The 20,997-nt window shown below is 26.1% G+C and overlaps 1 protein-coding gene across 1 annotated transcript in view; it reads left to right on the top strand.

Moving 5' to 3' along the window:
• Positions 1-20,997, top strand: part of LOC126900186 (SAM and SH3 domain-containing protein 1-like) — a 67,394-nt gene that overhangs the window by 22,675 nt on the left and 23,722 nt on the right. The window contains exons 2-3 of the mRNA XM_050675693.1: positions 7,909-8,139; positions 9,467-9,606. Of these exons, the coding sequence (XP_050531650.1) occupies positions 7,909-8,139; positions 9,467-9,606 (371 nt within the window). The remainder of the gene's footprint in view (positions 1-7,908; positions 8,140-9,466; positions 9,607-20,997) is intronic.

Genomic DNA, 20,997 nt, shown 5'->3' on the forward strand with positions numbered 1-20,997 from the left:
AAAAACTTACTGCTTTTTTAGAACAAACATATCCAATGACCGTTTGGGATGTTAGTTGACCTCTAAAAAACGTATTTTATGGCTTCCCGTAATGGATTATATAATGCCTTGCTTTATTCAATGTACGAATTTTGTAAAAGTTTTATTTTTCTTCTGATATTCTTCGCATACTATTATTGTATAGGTTCTCTGTATATGCGAATTAAGTTGAAAACTCAATTCTTGGTTCTTTAATAAAAGCTGTTTTGTTCCTGTACGTTTGGTGTACAACTATCTTATCTTATGAATATTCAGTTTAAAGTGAATTTTAAGAACACAAAAATTCTAATTTAATATTAGTAGAAGTAATTTAAAATTTTTACCAGAGCGATTATTACTTCTACTATGAAATAGAGGGTCATTAAAAAAAAATATTTTAAAGTTGTATTTTTATGTTATTTATTTGATATTATTTAAATATTATGTAAAACAAATAATTGATTTTACTGTTACCATTGATAATGTTACGATTTCAAATTTAAAAATATATTTTGCTGATCAATCTCTTAACTTTAAATTACAACCATCTTGTACTAATGATGCGATATGTTCCTAATCGTTACATTAGTAGTACTTATTATGGTGTATAAAAGCTTATAATGAATAATTTTTTTATAGAAAATTTTTTGGAGTAATAATGTTAGTCTTGTGATATATTATTTAACTATTATTGAGTATTATTTTTTAAGTTTTTCACGAAATATTCAACATTTGTTTACATATTTAAATGAATAAATGTGTGTTTGTTTCATAATATTGTCAAATAAACTAGTATGGTCTGTCGACATCCGTAGTATCTAGTAACATATATTCAAATTTGTTCTGAAGGGTTTTTCAAAAAAAAATTACATTCAAAACACTTTCTCAATTTTTATTATATAATATAAATTTTATTTTAATACTAATTTTGAACGGTCGATAACTAGTTTTGTTATCACTTTTTGAGATACTAGTACTAAAACATTTAGAAAAGGTGAATAGCGGAGTAATGTTTAGGGCGCTCTTTTTTTACCATGATGGCATAGTTAAAATTTCTCGCTAATTACTAAAATTATATTAACTCAAAAATTAACAATACATAATCAGTTACTGATTATTGACCCGTCAAAATTTCATTTAGTATATTCACCAGTCAAAAAAAATAGGTTGTTATTTAAATTTCGATAGTTACTCCTGAAATGTACCCTTATAAATAATTTTTTTTGCAATATACTTGATATTTATTTATGTTCATATAATAAAATAAAAATTTTATTATTAAATTTTTAACAAAAAAATCATTATTTAATGAAAAAAAAGGAGGATGGTGTTGTCCATAATCACTCTCTATATTAGTGTTATTATATAGGTGTTCAGTATGTAGGAAACGGGTTTCTATTATTCTCATAATTTGTATCAATTGGCCTGTTTCCTTATTTACTGAACACTCTGTATTATAACACTTAAAAATATTAAATTATTATATTGGAATACTTAAATTGAAGAGCTTAGGAATCAATCATGGCTTGGGGTGTCGGGGTTTGAACATGATCGATGCCATCATATGTACATAACTAGTAATAGTCTAACTATTTATGCAATTATACTTACACAAATAGTAATAAACGTATATACCTTTATTAATTGCAAATACTCTACTTATACTAATAATGTTATCTGGGAACTGAATTGTTTATTTAATATTGAAACTATTTATTTCAGTTTTTTACAAATAAATCCAGTTTTCTGTGAATCTCAGTTTTTCTCTAACGAATGTGTGTGAATATCGAGTAGAAATATACAGCCATCTATATAATATAAGGCAACGTTTCATATTATTCAGTGGTTGCATGAATGAAATCTGATGCTGCTACCTCTTTGCTATGATATTTTTATTGAAATGTATTTAATTAGTTTAAGTAATAAAATATTAAATATTTTTCTGAGGCACTATAATTATCTTATTTTTCAAAGTAGTAAGAATGACAAGTCTTAATTTAAATTTTCAATTTAAAAATTCTCTTCTTTAATGTAAAATTATATAAAGTAATATATCATTTGTATTAATATCGAAACCATATCATATAGTAATAATAGAAAAATAGTTTGCCTGAATTCATTAAATTGTTTGTATCATAGAATAATATTATGTAATTAAATGTCTAAGTACAAATTTTCCGAATTTAAATATACAAATTGTAGAAAATATAATTACACCAAATTTGTTCAAAAAATTAATTGTTTTTTATGTTTAAACATTTTTGAATTAGGTAATGGTTGACTTAAAATTAAAGACTGTTGGAATAAGTAACTTAAAAATTATTTACTTATATGTAATTTAAAGCTAGTTGAAATTTTTTTACTCCCATAAAATATTTTGGTTGTATTCTATTTCGTGACAAAATCAATTGTGAGATTTATTGAGACAATAATTGTTTATTGTATAATTTAATTTAGTATTTAAAGAGGATTCCAATTTTAAAATTACTTTAAGGGTGCCGATTCTCGAATAAACATAGTTAAGCTTTGTTGTGTGTTGAGTATATATATGCCGTATAACTTTTAATAGGGTTTTCGTTTCAATTTCTCTACACCTTTCTCTCTTTTTCACTTATACACCAACACATATATTTAGAGCCGAATAGCTTAAAAGTGGCGGTAGAATTTAAGTTAATATTAGTCGACGAACGTAGATAACCCCTCTGTATCTTCCTCCACTTTTGCCTAACTTCACCGCTACCCCAAAAACTTTTGTACTGATGACTGCTTGTGTTTGTGTGTATTGCTGTAATGTCACTGACGCCATTTATTGCTACCAGACTGAAAATATCCACTTAATTTCAACGGAAATTTCTCTGCACCCCGTGTCTAAGTTTTCAACTCCTAAGAAACAGAATCCCCCATTCTTATACAGAATGTCGACGCAGCTCGAATTTATGTTTATTTTTGTTGTTTTTTGTTAATAGGTCCAATATGCCGCCAAAAAACTGCGATCAAATTTTCTTAAAGTTTATTTATTTATTTTTTTTTTGTCAATGATTCCTTTATTTTGGAATATTATAAATCAACATGTTTTATAGTTGTCATCGTTATTTTTTAAGGATTTAATTTTACACAATAATTATAAAACTCGTTTTCTCCACAGAATTTATTTTTCATTTAGTAGCTTACTGAGGCTACCCCAAGCTTTTTGACCCAGACCAAGTAATTGGGATTAAGGCGAGGAAAAAAAAGTAGCTTACTGAATACCAAGATTTATATTAGCTGCTCAATTAATAAAACATTTTTATTACTATAAACTGTGATAATATATTTTTTATATGTCTATTAACTTTATTTATTTACAGTTTTGATGTATTTACAATAAGAGTAGTTAATGAATTTTTTATTTTATGTTCACGAGTAATAAGCAATTAATGAAAATAATGTAATTGTTTGTATTTATTTTATTTTATTTTTATTAGCTTTCAATACAAAGTATTATTGTAGCTTAACAATTAAATAAAATGAGAAAAGAAAAAATAAATAAAATAATAAAAAAAATAGTACAATTGATCTTACATCAACAAAATTACAATAAAATTACAGTAAAAATCGTTAAATAAAAAAACCAGCTGAATGAATGAAAGAAATAACTACAGAAATTACATCGAGAGAAGTTGAGTTAAGAATAGTGTAACAATTAATAGGAGAGATATTAAGATGAGATAAATTATTAAATATGTATTTATTTTAACGATAAAATAAATGTAAATATTTTATAAGATTATTCAATTATTTTAATATATACATTATAAATATTTTTCAAGTAAAACTTAAATAACTAATTACATGATGATTATCAAAGCTCCGTCACTCGACAATAGTTTGATTTCTAATTTAACACGTTTCATCTATGATTATTTTAAATAATTTCACGTCTTCGAGTAATATTTACATTATATATTTATATTTACTGAAGAATTGAACATTAATTTTAAAATATGATAGCATTGCACCCTATTTTTTAAAACCTTCTTAATAAATATTATGTCATAAAGTGAACAAAATAGATCTATTTTTTAGAATGAATGGCTATATTCATTCATTCTATGACTCGCTTTAAAATTAATGTAGATCTGTAGGGTAAAATATTAAAGCTTAATATTTAAAAACTCATCTACTTACACGAGTATCAGAGTTATCATCTATACTTACTAAAATAATAAGTAACTTTTAGATAATTATGTAGAGAGGATGTGTAAAATAATGTGAATAATAATTTTTCGTATATGAGTTAATCAAACTATATTGTCCATATCGGATAATCGGTTAATAGATTTTAAACAAATAGTAGACCGGATATTATAGTAGATATTCTTCCCTCTAAATAAAACAACCGGATATAATTTTTTCAAGAAACTGTCCCCGGTTATTTAATCTTTTTTATATTCATAAACACATTACTAAATTCATATTTGTAAATCTGTTTTAACAGAAGATCTTTAAGCATAAATAACTAGTTTTAAGTTCATGCAAAATCCATTTTAATTTAAATAGATATTTTTTAACTCAAATATTTGTGATTTGACGTAATTCTAAAATATTACATCGAAATCCTAATATAATCAACAAATGTATTGTTAATATACACCTAACAATTATTTTTTTATACACCAAACAAAAAATTTTGTATAAAGAATAAATCATTTATCAAACAAAACAAATATTTTATTTGAGTAACAGAAATATTATTGATTTAACAATAAAAATATTATTTAAAATTAAAAATTATATTTAAACCTAAATGAAAAATATTTTTACTCATAAAAGCAAAAAATATCTAAAAAACGTGGATAAGTATTTCGGGAATAATGTTACCATTATCTGAGATACTGAAACTGAAGTAGCCAAACTAAAATATTCAATGAAATACGCCAAGTTAATATAAAAAAATATAAAATTACCCTATTTTAACCTATATTGAAGTTTTGATTTTTTTTTTACATCTTTCAATACATAGTATTAGTCTGACTATTATCTTTTATTACTATTATTATTTTAAAGGTATTTTGTAGAAATAATGCTCAAGTTTTGAGAGTATCCTGAGATAACTGGATTCAATAACTGATGCCATCATAATGACAACTTACCCTTAAAGCTCTTGACTTACGTTGTTCTTTCAATACAGGATACTCCGTAATATATTAATACAAGACGTACTGCAATGATTCACACCTAATTTCTTGATCAAATAATACATGCACGTCTATTATTATGTAATAGTAGTTAAGAAAAACTTTCAAACTTCTCCGAACATATCGAAATTAAAAAAAAAAAAGTATGAGTCTATTATAAAAAAAATTATAATGCACTTGAAAAATCTTCATAAATTACTGGTTCAAATTATTATATTATAATATAATAATATATTACTAAATAGTGTGATTATCATTATAGATTTGTAAAAATAAATCATTATATGATTTATTTTTTTTTAGTTTTGTTTTTTTAATTTGGCATGTATATTCGGATCATCAGTATTATTCTAGCAATAAATAATGGTTTATCGGATACATGGAAAAATATTCATATTGATTCATCCCTAATATAAGTAAAAAAAATGAATATTTCCTTGAAAGAAAAAAAAGTATTTTTTAAAAACATTATAAAGAAAATATAAAACTAGTTTGATTGTTTACTTAAAGTTACTATTAATATTTTATAAAAAAAAAATTAGTTGTAAGCGAATAAGAATCTTATTTTTAAACTTCATGGTCTATTTTACTGTTTTAATATTTTATAGTTGCTTCATTTATCATTTGTTATTTATTTGTTAAAGTTTTTTTTTAACTAATTCATAAGATAGTTTTGTTTGACAACTACTTCATTTGAGTGTCAATTTTATAAATTAATATTGATTTTAAATTCTGATTTGATATGAAATATTAATTTTAGTGTCTCTACAAAAAAATCTTAGTAAATAAGTCAATAAACAGTTTTCCTTCTTTTAATTGTAAGAACTATGAACTATTTTTTTTATTAAATAAGTTAAATACCTTTTTGTTAACAACTTAGTTTTAAAGGAAATTATTTGGTAAAATATTCATTGTTTACACTTAATACATCAGTATGATATGAAATAGAATTCATTAATTCGTCACGTTTTACACATAAACTACAATTCATTTGACTGGCGTTTATTTTTTATCTTTATCGTTGAGGGAATAATAATTTTTGTGCTTTATAGAATCTCCCTTGTTGCTACCTATAGTTTTAACTCATGAAAAATTGACGTCATGGCAGAACATTATAAACTAAAATTTTTCACGCAAACGTCAAGACATGGGGTCGAAGTAATTTTTCCCTATTCTCGAGACGTCGCCTGAATACCCTCCCTTACCCAATCTCCGTTTTTATCTTTATTTGTTATCTTTTCCTCCTTGCCACCACGCTTAAAAATCACCTGCATGACGAATAACTGTTACTCTTCTCTATTTCTACTACTGTTGCCATTTATACGGTATTATAAACGAATACATAATACACCCTTGGAATGACCTTTCTGGTATCGCTCACATTACAACACAACTCTCGGGGATTATATACTATGACGCTAAGCTTGAAGTATTGACAGATACTGTAGCGGTCTAGTTGAGTTGGCTGTACGCGTTATCGGTCTACCTGTCGCCACAACTACTAAGTTTACTGCGGCTAAATCGGTTTATAGAACTCTAGTTTGTACATGCAATAGTCGACCTCATTGGTTTATCATGTTAACGTCAATAGCGAAACTTTGTCTCTTCTCTGCAAATTCCTGTGCTGTATGTACCTTACACGATAATCCTTCATATATTCCAATAGATTATTATCTAGATTTATAATACTTACTTCATAAAAAAATATGTGCTCCAATTTTTCTTTTAGCAGATTATTAGGTGATTAAAATTAAAAAAAAAGTTTTATTTTCTAAAATAAGTTTATTTTTCTTATGAAAATGTTTGTGGTACGTTTAGTGAATGAATTGTGTTCGATGGCATTCACAGTAGAAAATGTAGAGCAGGGTGTAAATGCTGGGAAGATAAATTTTAAAAGTATTCAAGAACATCTTTATGTATGTAAAAAGTTGAATATAAAATTTTGTCTAAACAATTTTGTTTTTAGCTTTTTTATTATAAATGTAATATAACTTTTTTAACGCGATTATTTACTATTTAGTTATATTGAAATGTACTTAGACAATTTCACTTAAATAATCATTTACTGTATTTTTAATGTTATGAAAGTATTTTTTTAGTTACTTTTTTATTATTAAATTATTTTTATTTTATTAGTATTTTATGTTTAAAATGTTAGAATATGTTAGATGTACTGTATTAAACATTTAATATGTATTTATGAACAGTTTTCTTAGTTTGCTTTTATTGCATTTAGGATAGTAAATTTTTCTTGTCTGCACTATATATCTTTCATAAATCATACATAAAACGTATATATATTATAGGGTTATTTAATGCGACCAGAACGGAAATAACTAATAAATTGTATTTTTCTCTGTTATCGTTTAGAATTACTTTCCACTCGAAAAAGAAATAAGAGTAATCACTGATAGTGTTGAACTCGAAAAATCCTTATTATTATAAAGGTTCATGACAAATATTGGTCCCTATATAGTTTTGTGCAAATTCAAAAACAAAATAAATAAAAATAAGCTTTTGTCAAGCACCCTTAAGAAGAAGATATTGCGATTGGAAATATTAGTTTTAGCTCATTTAATTCCTTTATGATGACATGTCAGTGAAGTTAATCCCGCTTTTCCCCCTTTTCAGGGAAACTAATATTTAAAATACACCCTATTTATCCATATATAGCATAATTTATTTATTTGTTATTATTATATTTTTTTTTCAGAATGGCGAAAGAGGCTATTTGGAAGGCTTGGCATCGCGTTATGCTGACTTATACAATACTCACTACCGCGATATTTTGGAGTACCTTGACGAACTACGGGCTACCGATTGGGCTGAGTTATCTCCAAGGATCACTTTACTTGCACCTTCATCCCCATCGCGTTCGCCGTCTAATATAACTATCGGCAACAATCCATACTCTCATCACTTGTACGCGCCTGGAAAATACTCGGTAAGAATGAACGTTTTATATTTTTTTGACGAATAAAATTTATATTCTTTATTATAAATTTAGAGAAAAATTATTTGTATTCAAATATTCCTGAATTTTTTCATCAATGTGTCAATATTTTTCCCTATAAATTTAGTTCTGCGTAGTTTTGTTAAATACAACAAATAATAAATAAATTTTTGAGTTTTTTAGCAATATAACATTATTAAAACGCTATTAACTTCGGTATTACCGTTTATGTTATATTCACGAATACTTCCTTTAAGAGAACATTTCAAGATAGATACTTTTATAACTATTTCAAATGTTCTTTGTTAAATAAAATTATAAATCTTAATGATAAATTGTGGTGTTATAAAATTGGTATAACAAACAATTTTAATGACCACTGTTTTAGTAGTTATTTTATGGTCGATACCGCTTCGTTTAAAACATAGTTCGTGTGATTTAAGCTGCTAAGCTTTTTTTCCTAAAGATTAGTCACGCTTAACACTAGTACCCGAGTATTGTAATATACTTACTATCCTAATCTTTTATTATGTTCAAATACACATAATTTAAATTTATTATTCGCCAGTTTTAGAAAATATTGATCACATTTCGTGACATAAGTATGAATTATAAAAATATTTTTTTATAAATTAAGCCTGGAACATTTTGAAGAAATCTAATATTATTTCATGTAAAAATATTCAACAATAACTTAATAAATTTACATTTTGAATTTAAAAATATGAATTTATATTTCCATAGGGTTAAATTTAACTTTAGTAAAAAATCTAAACATTTTATTTTGTGTTAAATAAAGAAACATATTTATTTTATCACAATAGGAATCGTTTAACTTTACAGATTCGACATTTTATTTTTATTTGCTGACTAAAGTGTATAAGAAATCCGATTTGCTGAACATTTGATAGGTTTATTGGTTTAAAGTGGATATATCTACGTACAGCCTAAAAAATGAATACAAGTCGTTACTGTGTATCAATGTAATTGGCGGACGTTTCAATCGACGACGGGTCTTTTGTGTGTAGTTGCTGTTAAGTGAGGGTAGCTTGGTCCTCAGGGACTTTAAGGAGCAAGGTTAGACGTTCAAAGAAGTCGGTTTGTATGGGACAAGAAGTGCAGAACGTGTGAACCGCATGGGAAAGGTGTGGGTGATAGTATAGAGAAGATAAGTCTTCTACTCCGCGTTGATTGGGAAACTTTTTGTCTGTCTTGTACGTGTTACGAAATTTTAGTACGCACTCCAGTAGTTTAGGATAGTAATAAGCAGTGTGTATTCCAATAGTGTATAAATTTATTATTTTTATTTTTCTTCTAGCCGTCTAGCTGTTTGAGTGATCGTGAAGAAGACGAGATATATGGACTAACGACGGCCGAACGACGTTTTCCACCAGCTGCTAATCGACAACCCGTTCACATGGCTACTACCATGCGACAACAATACTGTACACAAAAACCGTGAGTAAATTTTATATAAACTCTTTAGTAAAAACGAATCTTATTTTATGAATAATTTTAAATGTAGCTTCATATACTAAATATATAACCTCATAATGAGATAAAAAAAAAAATAGGTAATTGATAGTTTTCATGAGTATCAATGTAGTAATAACAATCAAATAATATTTTATGCTAAACGAAATTGCAATTCATTAAAATATATTAACCAATTGAATGATTGTGATTGAGAAAATGTGTAATATTTTGCAGAAGTTATATTGTTTCGACCAATAATTATTTCTTTCTTTACTCTTTTAATTTTATTAATGCTCTTGAAAAATAAAAATACTTCTAGACATAAAGTCAAATAATGACCCTATTCCTGTTGATATTTATATATCTAGCAATTAGCGCATTCTAAAAAGCTCAAAACTGATATAATTGTTAGGCATATCGTCGCTGATGTTTGATAACACTCATAATATATAAAAAATACCCGTAAGTTACAATAAAAATGATTATTTTAATTTATTATTTCATATAACTTCAAGTATAAAATATAATATTTCTACGTTTTGAAATTTACGGTAGTTTAAAGTAAAAATATGCAATTCAATTTTAAAGATGTACTATCTTTTGCAAACAAGAAAACAGTATTTTATCTTCAAAATAAATCTTATACTCTTCATGTGTTTTCTTGAGCTTAAGAAATTCCACTTTAGACGCTATAACATATAAACCGCTTAGTTAGACTAAACTTTGTAGAACATATTTATCCAAAGTTGTTCTAAAAGTACACCGTGTTGATTAGAAAGTATTCTGCGTTATTTATGTGCGTTTTAAAGTAAATCTCAATAGACAAATAAGGTTCTATCTAAGCCATAAATAAATCACTTATAAGTTTAATTTTTGTAATACAGTATTACTAAATTGGCCAATAATAAACAGTAGAATATTTAAAGATTATATTTTGTAAAAGATAAGTCGTCTTAACAACAATAGTCGATTATAATTTTTTATTTTGAATTTCAACTTATTTTTTTATTTTGTAAAATGAATAATAAATTATTTTCGAATAAAAAATTGTTTAGTATTTTGAGTCATTGTGCTTATTTATATGAATCTGTTCTGCCTACTATTGTAGCTATTTGAACTGAAAATATCACGTCAAGTAACCTTTGAGATTTTTTTGATCAACGGTAATTTTTCCTACTGAATTTGTTCGATAAATAATTTTCCTGCGTATTTAATGGTTAGTCATTTTAGACGTTTATTTTATTGTTTTTATATATCTAACTAAGTATATTTTTAATATTTATTTTATACAAATATTTTGATATTTTGTTATTTTTTTTTTATTCTTAAATTTTCAAACAAAATACTTACCTAATAATTCTGTTTTGAGTACAAAAGTTAGCTGTCTACTCTTGTATTAATCAATAGCACAATTGTAAGTTGTCTTTAAGGAGGAGCAAACAAGTACGTTTAAGTATTTCTCGAGCAAACGTGACGTTTATTTTTCATGTATTTGTTTCCCCTTGGGCACCACACGTATTTTACATGACTTTCCAATGCATAAGCGATGTTAGACCTCGTGGGTTTACAACTGTGACGTTTAAATTAAAACTCCTTTGGTTTACATGGCGAGCGTCCCTGGCTTACCATTAAAGACTAATATATTCCTGTACCAAAAATTCATGTAAACCGATTTTGAATTTCTAGTTAGAGTATAACGAGTGCACAGTTATTACCAAGTGAACGTATATCCTGCTAAGTAATTAACAAATCTTATGATCATAATATTTAAAAAAATTTAATGAGTATATTATAAATACACTCGCTAATTTCCTAATTGATTATGAGCTTACATATTAATAACCATAGAATATTTTGAATATCTTTTTTATTGTTTATATAGCTTCTGTATTATTTAATAGATTTTTGTAATGCGTATAAAAAATAATATTTTATTAACTTTTTCTTAACCTAAACGAGGCATACGATTAACTGTTGTTTTCCAAATAAATATAAGCTCACTATAAATTAAATTTTGCATTGACCATTGGAGACAGTTCGTGATAAAAAAAAAGATATGAGCTTATAAGAAATGTGGTGCAATAAATATTTGTCCTATAATATAAAAAAAAATACATTTGAATCGCGTGTCCAGCTACATGAACGCCAACTAAATTATACAAAGACACTGAAATCGATGAAAAATGTATTCATATTATGTCGTATAAAACATTATATTACTTTTTATAATACTTAATTTTATTTTAATCTAACTCGTTGATAGTCTATGAAATATGTTTATAGTTCATGTGTTTTTAATACTGCATTAAAATAAATTATTATATGATTTAATATATTACGTTTCTGTGTTTTGAAATAAATAATATTATCAATCAATAATAATAAAACGTTTTCTGTGTGTGCGTTCTAATAATAAATATCAATCAGCATTAGAGTTCATATAGTGATAATATTTTTTTATTGTTATTGTACAACTTTTTTTAATTCCATCAAAATTTAGTGCATTTCTGTGTAAATTACTTCCAATTTTATGCTTACAAATCACGATTAGTCAAATGAAATGTTTTTTTTTTTAATAAATCAATATAGCTGCTCGTTTATATAACGTTTGTAGTTTTGTTTAATTTAAATTTAATGTAAACATTAATCATTCTAAAATGTTTCTATAAAACGCAACTTAAAGTGCCCTTCATTTGCCTATAGGATAACAAATCACTTTTGTCTTTTTGAAAAGCAGCTTTCTGTGTCGCATAACGTTTGCTTAATGATTACATTTTAATATAAAAATTACATATTAATAGCACTTCATTGACGATATTAAATTACAATCAAATGTTCTTGTATAAAATATCAAATTTGTTAGAGTATTCAATTTCGATGGATAAGGTAATAAGAGAATTTAACAATCAACAAAAGTTGTGTGACTGGTAAGCCTTGTTTTCCGGACCACTTTTCAACGGATATTCTTCTGTCGCAATTTGGGCACATAAACAACAAAACAATTCGAGTTGTAGTTTCCAAAATCAGAAAAGTCAACTGACTGAATGACACTTGATGTGTGTAAAACTCACATTCAAGGGTCGGTAAATTTGTTCGACCACGTGTAATAAACTGATTTCGATTCAATGTTGTGTGGACCAGCCTTGCCGCAGTCAACATAGCAGTATATACATAGTAATAAATGCAATATCGCTTTTGATACAGGATTTGCATAATGAGTGGTACCGTTTTCCCCTTATCGTTTGTATGAAGGGGGTCCGTAGATGGCTGGCGGAGGATATTTACCGTCGTTGCTAACGGATAAGCAAACGCAAATTATACGGTTGATTTATAGAAGAGAGCGATGGAGCACCACGTTACCTGGATTACCTGACGATAATCAAAGTCCGAGGTTCATTACTATAATAATCATGGCGTCATCGTACAAGCGCAGGGTTAATCCCTCCGAAACACGTTCGGCAAACAACTGTGTGGATAACGTCAAAATGCATAAACGGTATAATTTCATGATATTGCAAATACTAGTGCATTCATGAATGAAGAACAATAAAAAATTAGGTTCATACAAATCACAACGTATGTATAGAATACATTGTATATATTTATTCGTGTAAGTTAATACCAAAAAATTATACGGATTAGGATTAGTAGAATTAAAAAATTCGTTTGTTACTTTTTTCTCCAAAAAATTACTTGTAAGTAATATAGTACAATTTACGGTTCAGTATCAATATTGCTAAATAGGTCACGTGTTCGCCGAATTCTCTACGTCGTTGTTTCAGACTGACTAAAAAAGATAAATTTACACCTTTGCATAAAGAATCAAAATTCCGTGACACTGTTTGCAAGTCTTATATCAATTATTAATTAACTTAAAAAAGTTGTAGTGTAAATTCGTAACGCATATCAGGACAAAAACGAGAAGACTGCATTATTATCATTCACCAGATAACTTCTGTGGTTATTATTAATATTTTATTCCCCAAAAACTCCTTATTATAAGAGCTATATATGACAAATGCGGAAACTCAAAAATTGATTTATCATTGTAATCGATGGAACGCCCCGTGGTATATGTTTATCGTTTATTGCGTTGGAAAGACTGTCAGCTTGTTTTTTAACAACGATAAAAAAACAAAATTGAAGAACAAATTCAATATACTTTCCGTTTTACTTGAATTTTTATTCATATAAAAAACGTTGGGCGTAAAGGAAAAAGTCAGTTTAATTCTCGTAGCATGCATCGTTCTACAAATGTATAATATATTACTAAAAATATAACTTTTATTTAATGCTTAAAAACGGGAATTCAAAAGTTGACAAAATTTAATGTTTACTCCTTATCCTGCGTACAATTTATAATGGAAATGCCTATTTAAAAACTATATCTAGTTTTAATACTTATTTTACATACAACATTAAGGTTATCTTGTATTAAGAAATGCTAATTTTGTTTATTAAGTTAAAGTTATCGTCAAGTTTGTTCAACGTCATCATATATTTATAGAATATACTTCCTCGACTTTAGTCTTCGAACCTGCAAATGTTATTTACTAAACTTCAAAGTAACAGAAAAGGTTTGACAAACGATTGCTAGCTCTAACCCTTCAATTATATATTACCTGTCCAACTAAGTATTATTCAATAAATTTCCTGTCAGCGAAATTCTTAATAACCCAAAGCGGATTTTAGTGTGGCAATTGAAATTCAAGTCCAATTTATGGTCAATTCCTAAAGTTAATTGTATCCACCTTTATTATTTTGCCAATAAAAACAAAATTTAAATGTTAATAAATATACTTAATAAATTTATATAAATGTGTTATAAGATTGTTAAGTTTTAGGTTATTTTATCGTTGTTAAAGAATGTAAATATTAATATTTTACACTATACCCTATTGATTTCCATAGCCTTTTAGACAGTTAAAGATGGCAGTCTCTCTAAGATCATGACATTTTTATAGTTATTTATTGGACTATTGGGGTTCATAGGTAATTTGGTTTTTTTTTATAGTAGGAATAAAGCCAAAAAGAGAAAATATATGAAACATAATTCCATAGATATGTTAAATACGTCCAATTATATAGAATAACGGCATACAGTAAGAATGGCAATAAAAAAATGTGTGCAAGTCATTTATCGTAAGTTCTGAATATTATGATGATGACCAAGTAGCTATATTCGGAATTACCGACATCGTATTAATGCAGTTATAATGGCGTAAAAATGGGGTGGAGATAAACAGAAGTAGCTATATGTAATATTTTATGTGCATTTTTTTTACACGCACCCGTTCAAATATCTTCTACAGATAATTCGCTTTATAAACTCCTTTTTTATAATAGTACGAATATAAACACACCTAATAAGGAAAATAATACTGCTGGGAGTCAAGTCATAATAATAATTGTGTGCAGGCTTTTCCTTTGTGCTTATTTGCCGCTGCCACCGCCACCTATAATCGTCAATTTAAATTGGACGTTATACGCTAGTTTGTTCCATAGGTTTGTAGGTTATCTCAAATGCAAAATTATGTACTTAATGTAGGTAAAAGTTAAACGGTTTCCCAGAGATATTATTTTCAGGCAACTAAAGATAACCGTTAATGCTTAAAATAAAATAGCTTCAGTATTACTACCTGTGTACATAACAAAGTTTATTATTAACAAACGGCGTACTTCATAATAATTTAATTAATTCTCATACTTAATTGAGAAACAAGGTGAAATGGGGTTAAAGGATTTAATGAAAAACACTGTTTAAATTAATAATGCTTCCTCATTAAATGTATCAATGTTTGTCAATGACTGTTAATAATTTTATAAGTCATAATTTAAGACTTTTATTGAATCATATCTATTTATTATAAATTATAATATCTTTTCTAGTATCATTTCATTCTTTGGAAAAAAGTAACTCTCTTGTGAAATAGTTTGTTTAACAGATTTTAGTGTATTAAAACTAGCTGATGAAATTTTTATCACTAGAAAACATTAAAAAAAAATATTTGTAAGCATTTATTAGATAATATATTGTATGGTGAACAATTAATTTACACAAGAGATTTGGAATCGATAGTGATGTATAATCAAAATTAATTTACTATTTATTGTTTAATAAGAAGTGTTAACTTTCCACGAAATCACTAAATCGATTTTGGATAAATATGTTGAGATCAAACTCCAAAACTAAACAAGAAAAGCATAATTTTTATCAATTTAGAAAACTCATATTAATAAGAGTTTTTTTAACAGTAAATATGTGCTGTAAAAAAACATATTCAAACAAATAGTATAATTATTATTATGATAATAAAAAATTACATACCAACTGTAAAGAAAAAATGTTTTTTAACCGAAAAATTATAAGATTAAATAAAATTAATTTTACTATGATCATAAAATTTGTATTAATGTAAATCATTACTTATTTTTTATGTTGTTAAAAATAAATTTAAAAAATTTCAATGTAAATGTTCTAGTTTTGCATCTATTTGTAGTAATAAAATTTATAGAGAATTATTTTAACATAAATTACTATAACATGTTTGTCCTTGTTCGGTAAAAGACATACCCTTTGCTAATAATAGAATAAGTATTTTTTTGAAATGATGATGCATCTGAACAAACAATAAATCAGCACTACTATAATAATAGGATGACGTCTTGTTCAGTGATCTGTAAGTTGCGCCATCATCGCTCAATTTTCGTATTATCTCTATTTCTTCATTTAATAGAAATATATTTTCACATTCATATAACATTTTTATCTTATTTTCTGTTTAGGATTTATATATATATATATTTACACCATATAACTCTCTCGGGTCATGAAATAAACATAATTTCAAATGACCACTAGCCGATATAATATTAATTTTCCGGTCTAAAACACAATAATTTACAAGTAATGCAACCAACCCGTCAATGATTAACATGTAAATAATTACGCATTTATTCACTATTGGTAGTAATAAATTAATAGAACAAAAGATACCCCACATACCGTATCAGTTATTAAATTATATAGAATGTTCAGTAAGTAAGGAAACAGGTAAATTGTTACAAACAATGAGAACAATAGTAACATGTTTCCTTACTTACTGAACACCCTATATAGTACAATTAGTTTTGTATTGTAGTGATACACGGTTCACACTTGAAGAAAAATTAATATTGTATAGCTTCCAATACTAAGGTGATTTAATTACTAACTTTCTAGCAATCATCTGTTAAACTTACAAATTTTTAGTTTAAGTATTTTTTTTTCTTTTTTTTGAAAAAGGAAATTTATTATAAAATTAAGTATACAGGTAATTATGCGCATTACTATTTTTTAAATTAGAACAATCGCAAATTGCTTCAGGTAGATTTATTTGACTAAGTACTTTAGTTCCCTTGATCAGCCCTCTCTTTTGAGTCTTAAAAATTACCTGAAGTAGCTCAAACTGGGATAAAGAACGATAATTAAGAATAATTCCATTAAATTATTAATTTTATGTTTATTTTCAAACAATTAAGACATTTTTCTAATAAAAATCGGAGCTGTCTTATTAGACATGATAATTCACGTTTAACAAGTAAACATGATTTCCCCAAACCAAATACTCAATATTACACCAAATGACTTTTTTGTATAAAATGTACTGTTATAAATTTTACAGTTTATTATACTAGTTTGATGCATATTTATATTAAAGATAACAACATTATCTATATAATGAATATATATTGAAATTATAATTTTTAGTTTAAAAAATGTTTGATTGAAGGTTTTTAATAAATTTTAAATTTTAAATCACTCACTCCTGATTTTATTTTTTGTTTGTGAACAATAAAATAATAATTATACTGTACAAAAAAATAAGCTGGGTCAAATTATCATTTTTATAACAGCCTAAAAACCACTAGTTTACGGGATAATGAAGTGCTCGTATTAACCCGTATGCAATATTCCTTGATGTTCCCCTATCATCAAATTATTAATATTTATCTTTGTTATTTAAGCGATTTCTGAATTTAAGAACACTTATGTGCTGTTTATTATTTTAACCTANAAAATGTAGTGCTCGTATTAACCCGTATGCAATATTCCTTGATGTTCCCCTATGATCAAATTATTAATATTTATCTTTGTTATTTAAGCGATTTCTGAATTTAAGAACACTTATGTGCTGTTTATTATTTTAACCTATTAATTTATGAATGAAACAAAGTATCTAGTGTCATAATTCTAGAAAATCTTTTTTTTTTCTCAAAATATCCTTTAAACATCGTTGGAGACTTGTTTTTTCATTTTCCGGTCAATTTGTAAGTTAACAAAAAGAAATTTTGTTGATAATTTTCTTTTAGCGATTCTCGTTATGGTTGAAATTTTTTTTAGAAAGGGTACTCTAAATATTGTCATACATCGATATTGTGGGACATATTGAACGTTTAAAGGCATGCTTTTGTTGTATAATATAAAACCCATAGATTTGAAATTGGCTCATAAAAAACAATTGGAACCTATAAAGGTTAAATGAGTTGAGAAAATAACCCGAAAATAAAATCATCGTTTTATTAATACTTGAAAGAGAGACAAGTATTTTTAAAGAAAAATGGAAAAAAGGTTAACCATTGTAATAAGAAAAGTTACATACCGTAAAAACTATATATAGTATCATATAAAATATTTACAGATAAATTCTGTGATAGCTCTTGTTAAATTGCGAGACATAGTTTGAATTGTTTTTTCTCTTTTATCTCTAATATCTGACTTTCTATCTGTATATTACAAAGTCACGAGGTATCGCAGAAAGATAGATTCATCAAACGTAATGTTTTGTCCATTATTGCATGATCGTGATCTTTTTTATGGGATGAGTTCTCGAAAAAATGTTTCAATGTAAAATATAGATGTCTTTTTCAATGATCAATTTATACTCATTCAAATTGAGAATAATTCCTATAATACTTTAAGTCAGTCGTGTCTTAAATAAATTGATAATGATATTTTCCAAAGGAAATGTATTTTTTTTTTAATGAGACACACACAAAGAACAGTAGATGTATGCAATCATTTCTTTTAATAAAATATAATCCCTTTTTGATTTTTAAGGTTGAAATAATTTAATTTTGATTTGAAGTATAGTCTAACTCGTATACCATAGATAGTATTTTAAAATATATATTTACTGGAAAAATATTATTTCAGCTTCTTCGTGGCTACATTATTTGTGTACTACTCATCANTGAATTATTTCAGCTTCTTCGTGGCTACATTATTTGTGTACTACTCATCATTCGAGTTTGTTACCTTAGCTCTATATTACTTTGATATAATAAATAAAGGTTTTGTAGTTAATTCGATATTAATATGATTATTCATAAACAACAGTTATGCATGATAAAAACATATTAATATTTATAGGAACGCCTTTTCAGTAAAATTAAGAGTTAAAAAAATGTTATAATATTATATTACATAACACATTCATTAAGTTGCACTGAATTTAGATGACGTAGAAACTAATTGAATTCATAATATATTTTACTATTTTATTATATTTAAACTAGTATATATTAGATTTCGCCTAGCCGTTACTCAGCTTATTTTTTTCCTTATTCTATTAATGAGATTTTGATATGCAGAAAAATCGTTAAAATTTGAACATGAATATCAAATACTAGTAGCAGGTAAGGTTTGGTTCGATCTCGGATTTTCGGATTTTTTAACATTTCTTGGAATCTACATAGATTGCGACGTGTAAAATTGAATCAAAAAAAATCATACTGTAAGTGCCCGGACATCATAGCTCGGCGTCCGAGCGTCTAAAAAAAACTTGAAATAAGTTAAAAAGTAAATGGATTGAAATTTTATTTTTATGATATTTTAGAAATGACTTTGGTCGAGTCTGGGGAAAAATCAGACCGTAAATTATAAAACTCTGGTGTCGGCGAGCATTTTTCTCGAAATCTATTACAATTTTAAAATAATCGTGGGTGAGCGTCAAAAATTATCCTATCTTTATCAATTATTTTTGTAGGGTACGTAATCAGGTACTTTCATTGAAAAACAAAATTTAAAAAATCGGAGCACACTAAGTAATTTTCCCAGAAACGAGTTTTCTCCTTATTTTATTATATAAGATGTATTGTTATCAATTTCAAAACTAATATGTTAGCTTGAAACATATTTTAAGTATTTTTAATGAAGTCAATTGGGTTGAAATTTTTAGTAACGACAATAATTAATTAAATGTATAAACAAAACTAATTATATTTTTGTAAGTTTATCATGCATAATTCAAATTGTGAGTAAATATAATATAATTGTGTTAAAAATAAAAAAGGAAAAATATGAAGTAGTTTCACTTATAAATATTTATAAGAAATCAGATTAAATTCTCTTAATGAAAGAATTGAGTCTGTTTATTCATTTGATTTTTTTAAAATATAATCAGCATTTAATTGAAAATACATTTAAGGGTTATTGGGGCATTTTGCAATAAGCTTTAAAAGTTTCTGATTGCGTTTAATTTTTTTATTCAATAACCTATTGTTTTAAATACCGCCAAATGAACTAATTTGAAACAGATTTCATCACTTAATTTTTGTCAACAAATATTTTCTTAACAATATTAATTATTTAATTGTTCAAGTCTAACCAATTTTACGGTATGCAAGTAATTTTTAACTCAATGCATGCTAAATATATTATTTTTAGATACTTTTATTGGGATGTGCTGAACCTGTATTAAGGGATTTGACTTATCGAGCGATGTTCTCGATATCCTATAGCTAGGCTTTTAAGAATAATTAATTAATATATAAAGGATTAACTTAGGTTAAATTAAAAAAAATACCCCAGAAACTTTATCGAAATATTAATGATGTTGAAATAGTAATATATATTTGGATAAATCTTAGTTGTTTTCTATATTAATTGAACCATCCCACGGAAAAGCAATCATTGTAACAATTAATTATTTTTAAGTAAGCTAACGGACATAGACTTGGGTAATTTTCAAAGTAACCAGAAAACCTCTGACGCTACAATCAATCTAATTTGCACCTCGCCAAATAATCATTATTTACCTACTATTTTCTTTACTTTGAGCACTTTTTCATATACTTTCATTGGTATAGATTTATAAAAAATGAATGATGTCAATGTTTGAATCATTATTCTGCAGCCTCAATAAGACAAGTGAAAATTAATTATTTTGATTTTTCTATGAACATTTGATGAAAACTTCAATTCCTCAAAAAATACTTTAACTTCTTGATGGTTTGAAAAAGGATGAATGTTATTTTGCAAATCTTAGATTTAAAACTTGTGTAAAGTTGTTGAAGCTTACTTTTTAATTACCAAACAGATATTTGTATCTT

The sequence above is a fragment of the Daktulosphaira vitifoliae genome, unplaced genomic scaffold (assembly GCF_025091365.1).
Source record: "Daktulosphaira vitifoliae isolate Bord-2020 unplaced genomic scaffold, ASM2509136v1 Scaffold_3, whole genome shotgun sequence".
NCBI lineage: Eukaryota > Metazoa > Arthropoda > Insecta > Hemiptera > Phylloxeridae > Daktulosphaira > Daktulosphaira vitifoliae.